Source organism: Chionomys nivalis, chromosome 4 (genome assembly GCF_950005125.1).
Source record: "Chionomys nivalis chromosome 4, mChiNiv1.1, whole genome shotgun sequence".
Taxonomy (NCBI): Eukaryota; Metazoa; Chordata; class Mammalia; order Rodentia; family Cricetidae; genus Chionomys; species Chionomys nivalis.
The window spans coordinates 92,595,337-92,611,311 of NC_080089.1; the positions used below are offsets into that span (position 1 = coordinate 92,595,337).

The 15,975-nt window shown below is 36.4% G+C and overlaps 1 protein-coding gene across 3 annotated transcripts in view; it reads left to right on the forward strand.

Moving 5' to 3' along the window:
* The window catches only part of Atr (ATR serine/threonine kinase), a 112,852-nt gene that overhangs the window by 68,551 nt on the left and 28,326 nt on the right, over positions 1-15,975 (forward strand). For all 3 annotated transcript variants that reach the window (XM_057768123.1, XM_057768124.1, XM_057768125.1), the window contains exons 31-36: positions 91-182; positions 410-587; positions 1,395-1,574; positions 2,499-2,658; positions 7,563-7,742; positions 13,718-13,860. In XM_057768123.1, coding sequence (XP_057624106.1) covers positions 91-182; positions 410-587; positions 1,395-1,574; positions 2,499-2,658; positions 7,563-7,742; positions 13,718-13,860 — 933 coding nt within the window. The remainder of the gene's footprint in view (positions 1-90; positions 183-409; positions 588-1,394; positions 1,575-2,498; positions 2,659-7,562; positions 7,743-13,717; positions 13,861-15,975) is intronic.

Here is a 15,975-nt window from a genome sequence, read left to right on the forward strand (position 1 = left end):
AAATAACTAAAACATCTAAACCTATAAAATATAATGCTACTTTAAATGTAAGTAGATTAAAATGTAGTTGATATGCATTTCTCCTAATAGGTCTGAGTGGACAGATGAATTAAACACATACAGAGTAGAAGCAGCTTGGAAACTGTCACAGTGGGATTTGGTGGAAAATTATTTGGCAGGAGGTAAAGTTACTTCTTAAAATATTAGCAGCTGTAATTTACTATAAATATTACAATTTAGGTAGCTTAGCAACATTCACAATTAACCTTGCCTATTTTATGATTGCCTGTTTAGTTATTTGAAGTAAAGCGAAACCATCTGTTCAGTATTTCTACTGCCCATCTCATAAAATACAGCAAAGCTAGATCCTGGACTCACTCAGCACAGCATTTCTTGACTTGTATTTCAGATGGGAAATCTACAACGTGGAGTGTCAGACTAGGACAGCTCCTGTTATCAGCTAAAAAAAGAGATACGACAGCTTTCTATGACACATTGAAACTAGTGAGAGCAGAACAAATTGTACCTCTTTCAGCTGCAAGCTTTGAAAGAGGCTCCTACCAACGAGGATATGAATTTATTGTGAGGTATTTTAAGAATACCACTTTTATGTTCCTCATTTATATATGTCACCTGGTATAATTTTTATGTGTAAATAATTCTGATAATATCTTTGGTATATTGCTTAACAACACAAATTAGCTCTTATATTCTTTTTAAAATATCCTAACATAATCTCCTTTGTCTACTTATTCATCTGAAAAAAAATGATTTAAAAATGCTATAATTGAAGTATTATAGGTTTAAAAAGCAAATACAGTTTTTTGTTAGAATTTACTATATTTTATATGGTCTTCTGTAATATCTTAGGGAAACTAGATATTGGATCACTGAATATAATTTCATTCTATAGCTACTCTGCTATATTTTTGTGCCTTCAACACAGTCATAGACACTGATTATTATAAAAATGTAGGAGATAGTGTGACTATATCATGACTTCTATGACTATCACTTTACAGGTTTATTTTTACTGTATTTACTGTATCAGGCTCTCTTATATTAGTACCAATATTATTCAAATATTTCATATTCATTCATAATGAGTCCGTATTTTATTTTCATGTTGGCAGTAAAGTTTGATTTTAGTTTTCATATATTCTTCAGTTTAATTCACAGGAATTTTGGTGTGACATCAAGGCACTAAATGTTTTAACTAGAATAAATTGGTGTTTACACTTAGATTTTAATCATAAAAATGTTGCTGTTTATATAGTAAGAAAATATATTAGAATTTTGATTTTTTCATAGCTGAGGTAAAAAGTACATACTTACAATGTGAGATTGGTAAGACTGAATGTGGTAACATTTTAACATGTTCTGTCTGTTTTCAGATTGCACATGCTATGTGAGTTGGAGCATAGCATCAAACCACTTTTTAACAAATCTCCAGGTGACAGTTGTTATGAAGACTCTCTGAACTGGGCAGCTCGACTAGAAATGACCCAGAATTCCTACAGAGCCAAGGAGCCTATCCTGGCCCTTCGAAGAGCTTTATTAAGCCTCAACAAAAGGTGGTTCATATTACTTTTTTTTTTTAAAAAAAAAAGTCAGTTCTCTTGAATTTAGTATCATGTTTATATTTTCTTAGGTAGTATTTTTCTTTCTACATCTACATTTTCTATTTTCAATACTTATGAATTCATTACATAGCTGTAACAAACCTAGACCACAATAACCAATTTTACCAAGGACTATAGAGATGGCTCAGTGGTTAAAAAGCACTTGCTGCTCCTGCAGAAAATAAGGATTATGTTGTAGGCACCTCCTTTGTGACTCACAACCATCTGTGACACCAGTTCCAGGGATTCAATACTCCTTCTGGCACACATAGTAAGCAAGCAAAATACTTATACACATAAAAGTAAATAAATAAATTTTAAGATAAACTGAATTTTAAACCATTTAAAGAAATTTTTAAAGAATCAATTTTATAGCCAAGCATAATGTTGCTTGCCTATAATCTTTGTACTCAGGCAGCCAGTACAGGAGGGTCTTCTTAAATGTCAGTGAACCTTCTTAGAAGACCTTGTTTAAAAAAAAAAAATGTTAATATAATACATATGTATGCTTTTATCTTTTAACTTTTTTTAATGTAACTAACATATCTTAAGAGGTAAATACCAATGCAAGTCAAGAATAAAGTCTTTTGCTGGGATGTTTCTAGTAGAGTACATACCTATCAAGTATTAAACTTTGGGTTTGATTCTCAAATACCAAAAACAAAAGAAAAAAGGGAAAAAAGCCTAGATAGACTTCTAAGATACAAATTAAATAGCATAAAAAACTTTTAAAACCAGTATTTGTTTGTTGTTGCTTTACAAAGTAAGCATTAAAATAGTATACCGAGAAAGTTCTATGTTGAGAAGAACTGTTTAAGTTATTGATATACTTACAGATGTTCTTTTTCTCCTATTTTTGCTACATTTTTTTCTTAGGCCAGATTACAATGAAATGGTTGGAGAATGCTGGTTGCAGAGTGCCAGAGTAGCTAGAAAGGCTGGGCACCATCAGACAGCCTACAATGCTCTTCTTAATGCAGGAGAATCACGACTTGCCGAACTGTATGTGGAAAGGGCAAAATGGCTGTGGTCCAAGGTACTGGCCAAGGGAACCTCATCAGAAAATGTTCTGTTGGAATTACATACTTCTATCAACGTTCAGCTGGGAAAACCCTGAGTCCAAATTCAGAACTCTCTTTCTCTGTCCTTTTCTTCATTCTCTACTGTAGTCTAGGTAGGAAGATTGCTTCTATTCTGCAGTCCTCAAATACCTATTTTCTTTTTTTTTTTAATTTTTATTTCTTTATTTATTAAAGATTTCTGCCTCCTCCCCGCCACCGCCTCCCATTTCCCTCCCGCCCCCCAATCAACTTCCCCTCCCTCAGCAGCCCAAAGAGCAGTCAGGATTCCCTGCCTTGTGGGAAGTCCAAGGATCTCCCACCTCCTTCCAGGTCTAGTAAGGTGAGCATCCAAACAGCCTAGGCTCCCACAAAGCCAGTACGTGCAGTAGGATCAAAACCCAGTGCCAGCCGGGCGGTGGTGGCGCACGCCTTTAATCCCAGCACTCGGGAGGCAGAGGCAGGCGGATCTCTGTGAGTTCGAGACCAGCCTGGTCTACAAGAGCTAGTTCCAGGACAGGCTCCAAAACCACAGAGAAACCCTGTCTCGAAAAACCAAAAAAAAAAAAAAAACCCAGTGCCGTTGTTCTTGACTTTTCAGCAGCCCTCATTGTCCGCTATGTTCAGCGAGTCCAGTTTTATCCCATGCTTTTTTTAGACCCAGTCCAGCTGGCCTTGGTGAGTTCCCGATAGAACATCCCCATTGTCTCAGTGTGTGGGTGCACCCCTCACGGTCCTGAGTTCCTTACTCATGCTCTCTCTCCTTCTGCTCCTCATTTGGGCCTTCGGATTTCAGTCCGGTGCTCCAATGTGGGTCTCTGTCTCTGTCACCTTTCATCGCCTAATGAAGGTTAATATCCAGGAGGATAACTATATGTTTTTCTTTGGGTTCACCTTCTTATTTAGCTTCTCTAGGATCACGAATTATAGGCTCAATGTCCTTTATTTATGGCTAGAAACCCATTATGAGTGAGTACATCCCATGTTCCTCTTTTTGGGGTCTGGCTTACCTCACTCAGGATAGTGTTTTCTTTTTTTTTTTTTTTTTTTTTTTTGGTTTTTCGAAACAGGGTTTCTCTGTAGCTTTGGAGCCTGTCCTGGAACTCCCTTTGTAGACTAGGCTGGCCTCGAACTCACAGAGATCCGCCTGCCTCTGCCTCCCAAGTGCTGGGATTAAAGGCATGCGCCACCACCGCCCGGCAGGATAGTGTTTTCTATTTCCGTCCATTTGCATGAGAAATTCAAGAAGTCAGAAGAAGTTCAAATGGCCAAAAGACACTTAAGGTCATGCTCAATCTCCTTAGCGATCAGGGAAATGCAAATCAAAACAACTTTGAGATACCATCTTACACCTGTCAGAATGGCTAAAATCAAAAACACCAACGATAGCCTTTGCTGGAGAGGATGTGGAGTAAGGGGTACACTCATCCATTGCTGGTGGGAATGCAGACTTGTGCAACCACTATGGAAAGCAGTATGGCGGTTTCTCAGGAAATTTGGGATCAACCTACCCCAGGAACCAGCAATACCACTCTTGGGAATATACCCAAGAGATGCCCTATCATTCAACAAAAGTATATGCTCAACTATGTTCATAGCAGCATTGTTTGTAATAGCCAGAACCTGGAAACAACCTAGATGCCCTTCAATGGAAGAATGGATGAAGAAAGTATGGAATATATACACATTAGAGTACTACTCAGCAGTCAAATACCTATTTTCAATTCTATGGTAAAGTTCTTTCCATTTTCATCTGAGAGAAATTTCTGAGGAACATTCCAATTCTTACTTTAGTTTACTTTCTGTATATGTAGTAGGTTCTCAGTATGTACTTCATAAATGATTGTAGCACTTTCTTACTAGTCGCATTGGGAAACACTCAGTGTTACTGTCAAGATGTACTTCTGTCATCACCTGTCAGGAAGGCTTAGTTTAGGCATAGACACTTCCCCACAGCCCCCAGCTTCCAGCAATAGAAATAGTAATTTTTTAAATGTATGAACTACTTACTAATTTTATGTCCCATATTTATACTTTTTTTTTTTTTTTTTTTTCGAGACAGGGTTTCTCTGTGGCTTTGGAGCCTGTCCTGGAACTAGCTCTGTAGACCAGGCTGGTCTTGAACTCATATGTCCCATATTTAAATGATAGTCACTTAGCTTAGAATTTATAGTAGGCATAGCATATTTTGCAGTTGACATTTTGTAGCTATAGGTGATGTCATATGTGATTGTAGAAACTTGGTGGTGACTAAGAGAGGACAGGGAGATGTTTCCTGGACCAGTGCGGAAGTGGTAATTGAGCCTGTGTTAGATGTCACCAGGTCATTTTATGAGCTAGCATTAGTCTTTGTATTGCCTAAACTCAATATGCTGGAAATGCAGTCCATTACCTAATAATAGCTATTTCTCTTCTCATGTTATTTTTCTGAACAAGCCTCACCTCTATCATTTTATCTAAAACAAATCTGGGCTTTACCTAAAATTCTTTCCACATCCAACTTTAAGCTAAATCTTTGCTCTAACTTTTGAAATGTTTCTTGAATCATCTTTCTTTTTCAATCTATTTTAAATACTGCCATTATTTTCAGCCTCTAACAATTCTACAGCCTTCTTAGTATCTCACGTATTCTCTGTTTATATTTCTGTAGTCTGTAACCTTTGCAAAATGCTCTTTGAAACATACTACTTTTTCAAAAGATTCAATACTTGAAAGTATTCTTATATTTTAGAACGTCTGAACTCTGGGAAGTACACACGGCCATTTCTGGTTGAGTGCTGTCCTATTCCTTCAGCTTCATTTGTCCGTCTCACAAATGCTTTATAGAGATTTCGCCTAAAATGAGGTTCCTGGTGCTACTCAAACTTAGGTTGGGGATCCATCCCTATAGGCTCATTGTAAGTTGAAAATGCCTTTAAGTCAAAAATGCATCTAATATATCAAAACTAACAAATGCTGAAGTTTAACAGTGGTAAAGTAGCAGCCTTCTTATCTTCAGCTTTGCTTTTTCTACTTTCAGTAACCTGAGGTCAACCTATGGCTGAAAATATTAAATGGAAAATCCCAGAAATAGTCATAATTTTTAAATAGCTTCCATTACAGTGTATTGTTTAATTATAATTTTATTATTAGTGATTGTTACTAATCTCTTATTTATAAATTTAACTATGGATATATACATAGATACATACATACATGCATATTCGAGAAAATACTAGGATCTGTAGGTCTTCACTGTTCACAATTTGAGGCATCCAATGGAGGTTTTCAAACATCTCTTGTAGAGAAAGAGGACCATACATACTGTTAAGTATCAGCTGTTTACTTTTATCTGTATTGTAGACTGGGAACGATGGCTCATTATCACTGCTTGGTCATAAATCATAATTTGAAGTATTGCTTTGCCAGGTATGGTAGTGTAGGCCTGTAATCATAATACTCAGGAGACAGATGCAAGAGGATCATCATAAGTCAAGGGCAGCCTGGTCTAGATAAAGAGCTCCATGCCAGCCAGTGCCATATAATGACCCCATTCCAAACCCTCAAGCGCCAAAATTAAAAATTGGTCTTTCTGGAACTGGAGAAATGACTAGTAATTAAGAATATTTGTTCTCTTGTAGAAAACATGGGTTTCAGCTACAGCATTCGTATCAAGGGGCTCATAACCACCTGTAACTACAGTTTCAGGGCATCTGATACTCTCTTCTGGCCTTTTAATATACCTGTACATATGTGGTGCAAACACACATACTCAAGCCCACACTTGTACACATAGAATAAAATCTAGCTAAAATGCTATTCATTAAATTGTATGCAGAAAAATCCCCCCCCCCTTTTTTTTGTTGTTGGTATGTTTTTTGTTTTTCGAGACAGGCCTCAAACTCACAGAAATATACCAACCTCTGCCTCTCGAGTGCTGGGATTAAAGGTGTGAGCCACTACTGCCCAGCTAATTTCTACTCATTTTTAAGACCAAATTCAGATTTTTTTTCTGAATCAAAACCAGATTTTTAAAAATTAATTTATTTATATTTTTATGTGTATTGGTGTTTTGCTTGCATGTATATCTGTGTGAGGTGTTGTATTCAAGAATTACAGACAGTTGTGAGCTGCCATGTGGGTGCTGACAATTGAACCTGGGACCTCTAGAAGAACAGTCAGTGCTCTTAACCACTGAACCATCTCTCCAAACCCCAGGTTTTTTGTTTTTTTTGGGGGGGGGGTGTTGTAATCTTTCCTGACTACTGGTTTCTTTTATTTTCCTGTACCTTTAGATAGATTTTGGAGACTCCTTTCTCTATCCACTAAAGTATTCATCTGTGTTTATATGTTATAGCACTTAAACATGTTGGGTATTTTACATAGTTTGTTTCTTCAGTTGATTGTGAACTTCTTTTACTCTTTTTGTTTGGTTGCTTGGTTTGTTTTTGTTGAGATAACATCTAACTATAGCCAAGGCTGACCTTGAACTTGTGGTCCTCGTGCTTGCATCTTCTGAGTGGTGGAAATATACGCATATAACACCACATCCAGTTAACTAAACTTTTTAAGCCAGAGATTTTAATTTATGGATTATTGTTATTCCACATCATCTATGTATGTATATCTTCAGTTCCTTGTACTTTAATTTTAAAATGAATGAGTAAACGGATGCATGAAATGAATCAGTGCCACCTTACAACTTTAATTGAGAGTAAGAGATAAACATTAATTTACAAGTGAATTTGTTGAGTCACGGTTTCTCCACAGAGCCCTGGTGGCCTTAAACTCAGAGATTCAACTGTACCTGCCAAGTACTGCTATTAAAGACATGTGCCACCACTGTCTGACTAAGAATATATTCTTAAATTAAAACTTTGTTAATTGCCTTTTTTCCTTTTAGGGTGATGTTCACCAGGCACTTATTGTTCTTCAAAAGGGTGTTGAATTATGTTTTCCTGAAAATAAATCTCCAACTGAGAGTAAGCACATGTTAATTCATGGACGAGCTACACTGCTAGTTGGCCGGTTTATGGAGGAAACAGCTAACTTTGAAAGCAATGCAATTATGAAGAAATATAAGGTAAGTATATATGTAATGTAAACCATTTGTTTTTTATGTATGAAATGATTTTTTAATTTAATTTAATTTTTTTTTATTTTTTGTGCACATTTGTGTGGGGGTATCAGATCCCCTCAGAACTGGAGTTACAGAAAGTTGTGAACTGCCATAGGGGTGCTGTAATACCAGCACTCCATAGGAGGGAATAATCAAGAATTGATAGTCTTCTGTCTTATTCACTAGCTCTTCAACCAGAGCTGTATTAGGTCTGTTTGAAAAAGCTGGGTGCCACAGTATGCACTTTTAATCTAAGAGATAGAGAGATAGGAGAACCCCCTAGGACTTATTGGCGTGTCAATCCAGCTGAATCAGAGGTTAATAGACTATGTCTTCAAAAGAAAATTGAGAGCAATCCTGGGTTTTTTGTTTTTCCATATGAAGTTGAGTATTCTTTCAAGATCTGTGAAGAATTATTTTGGGATTTTGATGGGGACTGCATTGAATCTGTAGATTGCTTTTGGTAGGATTACCATTTTTATTATGTTGATCCTACCTATCCAAGAGCGTGGGAGATCTTTACATTTTCTGGTATATTCTTCAATTTCTGTCTTCAAAGACTTAAAGTTCTTGTCGAACAGATCTTTACTTCTTTGATTATTGTTATCCCAAGATATTTAATGTTATTTATGACTATTGTGAAGGGTGATGTTTTATTATATTTATTTGTGTATATGTTTGTACTTGACATACATGCATACAATACATTTTTATTTTTAAAAACATTTCATTTATAATTATGTGTGTGTGTGTATAGTGGGGTAATATGCAGGTGAGTTGAGGTATCTAAGGACAACAGAAAGGGTGTTGGATCCCCTAGAGCTGAGGTTATAGGTTGTAGTAACTGTGTGCTGAGAATCAGACTCTACAAGAGCAGCAAGTGCTTTTAACCCTAAGTCATCTCTCTACCCTTTTTAAAAATAATTTTAAAAAATAAAAATGAAAAAAAACCCACAATCTACAAGTAACTGCTTGGGAAGCTAGAAAGCTATGTGAGAAAAAGATAATATTGGACTATCTAATTAGCTAAATTTACTTCAAATTGGACATTAAAATATGCCTAAAACTGAAAAGCTAAACTTATAAACTTAAAGATAAAAGAAATCAAAGGAAATCTTTCTTACCTTAGTTTAGGTGAAAGTTTTGTTTGTTTGTTTGTTTTTGATTTTTTTTGTTTTTTTTTTGTTTTTTTTTTTTTTTGGTTTTTCGAGACGGTTTCTCTGTGGCTTTGGAGCCTGTCCTGGAACTAACTCTGTAGACCAGGCTGTTCTCAAACTCACAGAGATCCGCCTGCCTCTGCCTCCCAAGTGCTGGAATTAAAGGCGTGCGTCACCATCGCCCAGCCCTAGGTGAAAGTTTTATAGGTTAAAAAAATAAAACAAACCTTAACCACAAAAGAAAGTCTTATAAACTGGAGTTCCGCGAAAGCTAAAACATACTATAGAAAAGACACTGTCGCCAGGCAGTGGTGGCGCACGCCTTTAATCCCAGCACTTGGGAGGCAGAGGCAGGCGGATCTCGTGAGTTCGAGACCAGCCTGGTCTACAAGAGCTAGTTCCAGGACAGGCTCCAAAACCACAGAGAAACCCTGTCTCGAAAAACCAAAAAAAAAAAGAAAAGACACTGTCACAAAAATGTCACAAAAGCCATGGACTAGAGGGGTGGGGTAATATGCTGTGTATCTACAACAGGCTTATATGCAAATTATAAAAACTCAGGAAAAATCATTCAATATATCTATCAAAACTTGGAATAGACACTTCTTACAGAGTACATATAATAGATGAAAGGCACATGAAAAGATGTTTAAAGCCATTAGTGGTAAAGTGCAAATTAAAATCACAGTGAGGTAGCTACTTCAGAGGATAGAATGGCTAACATCTAAAAGATTAGCAAACCTATTATTGTGACAACTAGATCTCTCTTCATGCCTGGTAGCAATATAAAATTTGTCATGCACCTAAGATATGTCAGCCATTTTATTTCTAGATATGTAACCAAGATAAATAATTACATAACTTCATAAAATCAGTTGTATAAAATAATTGTAATTTTATTCATTAAAAACAAAATAGGTCATCTGGTCTATGACAGAAAAGTGGATAAGCTATGGTATGGTCCTGCAATAGAATGCTACTCCACAATTATTAAAAAATGAATTTTTAAGGATGGGACATAGTGGTACACACATTTATAATACCAGCACTCAGGAAGTAGAAGCAAAAGGACCATGAGTTTAAGGTCAGCCTGGGCTATATAATGAGACCGTGCCCCCCCCCCAATAAAAAGAAATGAGTTTTTTGTGCATATAACAAGGCACATGTATATCACAGGTGTGTTTAATGAAAGAAGAGGGATGTGATATATGCATTGATTATGTCATATTAAACCAGTATAAGTTAAAAGTAATGTGTATTGATTGATAGATAATATCAATACTTGTCTGGGCAGTAGGTATAGGACAAAACAGGAACTCCAGAAACAGTTGTATTAATTAATATTTATTATTTTGATTAGTGCCATTGCTCCACAGATATACTTATTTGTCAAACGCTATATGTCAAACTTATATGGTTTATATGAAAATTATGCCTCAGAAAAATACATCTTAGGGGACTGGGGAGATAGTTCAGCAGTTAAAGTGCTTGCTATCCTAGTATGAAAACTGTAGTTCAGAAATCCTAGAAACCTACATGAATGATGGGAACATGTGGTAGTTTACCTCTAATTTCACCCTAGGAAGGCAGAAATGGGCCAGCCCCAGAGCAAGCTAGCCATATTGACAAACTCTTGGTTAGATTGAGGGATTCTGTGTCAATTAATAAGGTGGAATAACAATTGGAGATGGTTCTAGAAATAAAGCTCAGGCCCCTACACATGTGCACTCTCATGCAAAAACATGCATACATGTATACATTCATACACAAAAAGTGAAAAAAGAAAAACATAAAGTAAAAGCCAAAAATGTTTGGAATAGCATCAAAACTATAAAGTATCAGGATAGGGTATTTAGCTCAACGGTAGAGTACTTTAGCAATTGCAGGGTTCTGGGTTAGGTCCTCACTTCAACAAAAACAAAAAAAGAAAAAGAAAGAAAGGAAGGAAGGAAGAAATAAAAAAGACCAAAAAATATATAAAACACCTATGATTAAGTTATTCAAAATTTTTTAAAATGTGTCTAGGTTATCCAATATCAAATGGTTAAACTCTGAAACATACATATATACAAATATCATGCAAACTGAACTTTTTGTATGTATACATTTAGGAATATATGTGTATATGTTTATGAAAAGGAAGCCATTAATTTGAAAACAAGGAGTATATGAGAAGTTTGGCAGTGGGAAATGATGTAATTATAATCTCACATTTTAAAAAAACTATGAAAATGAAAAATTATTGAGTGAGTTTTTAATTTTATTTATTTTTATGTGTTGGGTTTTTTACCTGCATGTATATTTGTGCACCGTATACCTGGTGCCACTGTAAACCAGGCAGATCCCCTAGAACTGGAGTTACTGGTGGTTGTGCGCTGTTATCTTGGTGCTGTGAATTGAACCTGGGTTCTTTGGGAAAGCAGCCAGTGCTCTTAACCACTGAGCAGTCTCTCTAGCCCTTGCGTGCTAAATAAAGACCTAAGTAAATTGGGGGTGTAACACAGTTTTAAATGAGAAAACTCAATAATGTAAAGATCTCATTTCACTATAAAATGTCCTGTAAGTTTCATGCAGTCTTTATCAAAAAACAAATAGGTAATTGACAACTGGAATTTAAAAGTTATGTGGAAATGCCAAGGCTGATAATAACCAAGACATTTTGTCTTACTAATATCTTAGTTTTTTAATTTTAAATTTGAAATGATCATGAACTTAAAAATTAGCCAAAGAAGCACAGAGAATTCCTGTATAGAATTAGGCTTCTCTAATTTTAGTAACTTGTACAACCATAATTCTATTTTCAGAAATTTTACCTCTTTTGTTAATAATGTCTTTTTCTTTCTTTCTTTCTTCCTTTCTTCCTTCCTTCCTTCCTTCCTTTCTTTCTTTCTTTCTTTTTTAGATTTATTTATTTATTTATTTATTTATTATATAGTATTCTGCCTCCATGTATTCCTGCAGGCCAGAGGAGGGCACCAGATCTCATTACAGATGGTTGTGAGCCACCATGTGGTTGCTGGGAGTTGAACTCAGGACCTCTGGGAAAGCAGCCAGTGCTCTTAACCTCTGAGCCATCCCTCTAGCCCCAATAATGTCTTTTTTCATGTCTAGAATACAGTCCAGGATCCTATAGATTATTAGCTGTCATAATAGCCTTAATGTGCCAGCATATCCAAGATACCTTTACAATATTGTATGAGGTTAGATACAGTTAGAAAATAGATGGCAATTTAAAAGAGATAATAAAAAGTTTAATAAATAATCATGTTAAAGGAAATCAACAGAAAATGGTGAATCATTACCACTTCTAGATCAGAAGGAACAAGATGGGAGAGTGTTTACTGAATTAAAGGATTATTACTGTAGGAAGGCGCCGCTGGACCACACCTTGAGTGTAGGAGCAGAGACAGCTACAACTCAGCAGGAAGAAAACCAGAGTTTTAACCACCTTGACTCACTCCTAACTCCCTAATCTCCTAGATCTGATTAGAAGTTAGCATGTTAAACGGGCTCAATGATAGAAATCATCAGTGCCAGTCTTTTGCATCCCTAAGCAGGTTGAAAAGCTATAGTATAATAACTGTTGGGGAAACCAGAGACTAACCAGCATACGTACATGTCAAAACTTGTAAAAGTTTTATAATCAAAATACTATATTCTTATACAGTTATATAAACCAGTAGAACAGAACAATTTTATAACTAGACAGGTTATAAATTATAGGGCACTAAAAATACTTCTAAAGACATGGTGCTCTGTCAGTTAGACGTTTCACAGTAGGGAAAGATTGATCCCATCTTCACATCATAAATAAATCAACTGTTAGTCTAATCCAGGACTTCCTTTTTAGGGGTAAGTAAGTAGTTAAAATGAGTTCATGCCTTCTATCTGTTGTCTGCTAGGAACTCTGTGCAAGTCATACTAGCGCCAAACTCATGGCACTTTTCCCTCAGCAGCCTCAGCACAACATGGTGAGACATGTCTATAAACAAACCAGTAATATTAACCATAGAAGAAACTGTAATTTCCTAAGAGGCTCATATCATAAATACAATCTGATCTAGCATGACTGCATAGGTTATGTGCAAGAATATTTTGTTTGAAGTGGGTTTTGCTTTCTGATTGTTTGGGGCTTTGGGGTGTGTGTGTGTGTGTGTGTGTGTTGTTTTGAGACAGGACTTTACTTTGTAGCCCAAATTGGCCTATAACCCACTATATGTATGTATGTACTTTGTAACCCAAATTGGCCTATAACCCACTGTATGTATGTATGTATGTATGTATGTATCCTAGGTTTGTCTCAAACTTACTGAAATCCTGCTTCCTCAGCTTCCTGAGTGCTAGTATTACAGGTGTTGTCTATCACTCCTGATAAGAATGTTTATCAACACCATACATTTGAGCTTATTGTTCTGATGGAATACTATGTCTTAAACCAGAGTTACATACAACAACTTGAATTTGCTGAGTACTGTGGGTTTTTTTGGTGTTTTTGTTTGTTTGTTGTTTTGTTTTTGTTTTTGTCTTTTTGAGACAGGGTTTCTCTATAGCTTTTGGGCTTGTCCTGGAACTAGCTTTTCTAGACCAGACTGGTCTCAAACTTAGAGAGATCTACCTGCCTCTGCCTCTCGAGTGCTGGGATTAAAAGTGTGCATCACCACCGTCCTGCTTTTATGGGGAGGGTTGTGTTGCATATTTTTGATTTTTAATCACATATTAGTACATTGTGCGCCAGCCTACCATGAAATTTGCTTAGATATGTAGCCTATGTCTTTTTCATAGGATGTGACCTCGTTTCTGCCAGAGTGGGAAGATGGACATTTCTACCTTGCCAAGTACTATGACAAATTGATGCCCATGGTAACAGACAACAAAATGGAAAAGCAAGGTGATCTCATCCGGTATATAGTCCTGCATTTTGGAAGGTGAGTATTAGAACTGCGTGTTTGACATTAAATATGAATGAATTTTATCACATACCATAGCATGTTCAGGATGTTTTCTGCTTTACAAAGCATGAATTTATTCCACCAACTTAACTGAGAGAAAATACTTTTCCTTCCTTTTTCTAATGTTTCATTTCCCTTTATTTTACGTGTATGAGTGTTTGCCTACGTACATGCATGTATATTTACCATGTGCATGTACAGTACTCTTGGAAGCCAGGAGAAAGTATCAGATCACCTAGAACTGGAGTTATAATGATTGTGAATTGTCTTGTGGGTGCTAGCAACTGAACCTGGGTGCTCTTTAAGAACAAGCAGAGCTGAGCCATTTCTCCAATCCCAGAATATTTTTCTTCATGTAGTTTTTCCTTAGTCTTGAAATTTTCCATGTGTGTGTCTGCATGCACGTGCGTGTGTGTGTGTGTGTACACAAAGGGTATGTGTAGATATAGTTTTAGAAAATCAACAGTGCTGAATTGCAGATATAACTTAATAGTAGAGCACTTGCATAGCATTTTTTTTTTTTTTTTTTTTTTTGGTTTTTTTTTTTTTGGTTTTTTGAGACAGGGTTTCTCTGTGGTTTTGGAGCCTGTCCTGGAACTAGCTCTTGTAGACCAGGCTGGTCTCGAACTCACAGAGATCCGCCTGTCTCTGCCTCCCGAGTGCTGGGATTAAAGGCGTGCGCCACCACCGCCCGGCTTGCATAGCATTTTTAACAACAAAAAAACTTTTAATCTACCATTTTCTGGACATGGTGGCCCGTACTTATAATTCCAATATTCAGGAGGCTGTGACAGTCATCCCCCCCAAAATTTGTATAATATTTCAGAGGACCTTAAACCTAATATGTTTAATTGTTAAATTTAATGGTAGTTGAGTAATTTCTCCTAGTCAAATCCTGTAAAAAAATTAGCAAATATAAACATTATTTTGAAGTTAGACTAAATAAAGACCTTGTCTTTTTTGTTTGTTTGCTTTTGAATTTTAGGGGTTTGAGTCTTGCTTTATTGATCAGACCATTCTTGAACTCATGGTCCTCTGTAGTAATAAGACCAGCAGGGCTGCGTCCCCGGCACCCGGCCACCTGCATGGCTAGCTTATGCCCCGAAATAATTACACCGTAATTGTATTCTTTTATTTACTGCCTGGCCCATTAGTTCCAGCCTCTTATTGGCTAGCTCTTACATATTGATCTAACCCATTTCTAATATTCTGTGTAGCACCATGAGCTGGCTTACCAGGAAAGATCTTAACCTGCATCTGTCTGGAATGGGAGAATCATGGCGACCCCTGATTCGGCTTCTTTCTCCCAGTATCCTGTTCTGTCTACTCCACCCACCTGAGGGTTGGCCTATCAAATGGGCCTAGGCAGTTTTTTATTAATTAACCAATGAAAGCAACAGATTAATACAAGACCCACCTCCATCAGTCCTCTGCCTCGGTGTCATCGGTACTAAAATTACAGGAATGTACCACCATGCCTGTCAGAAGCTTAATCTTGAACTAGGCAGAAAATAAAATACAGCTTTTCATTTTGTTTTGTGAGGTGGGATCTTATGTAGCTCAAGCTAGCCTCAAACTCACTATGTAGCTAAGTTTGAACTTAAACTTCTTAATCCTCCAGCTGTGGTTGGAATATAACTTTTAATTTCAGATGCCAGTACACACACATGTATTTCATAATTTTTCTTGTATTTCCATGTGCTGTTAGTTTCTACTGAAGGATTCTGAGTTAACAGCAATAACCTTTTTAAGATCTCTTATTTTCACGTTTTATCATTTTTCGGTTAAATATTTATAACAACACTTAGCCAGATTTCTTTTTGCTAAGGAAATTTCTGTTTTTGTGAGCTCTAAACTCAATTTCATTCATTTGTTTCCATAGCTGTAATTACTAATAATTATGAATATCACTGCTTTTCTTTTGTTCATTTTTTTGTTTTTGTTTTTCGAGACAGGATTTCTCTGTGTAACAGCCCTGGCTGCCTGGAACTAGCTCTTGTAAACCACGCTGGCTTGTTTGTGGTGTGGTCTTGCCTATATAGCCTAAGATGACATCTTAGTCTGCCTGTCTTAGCCTCCTGAATACTGAGG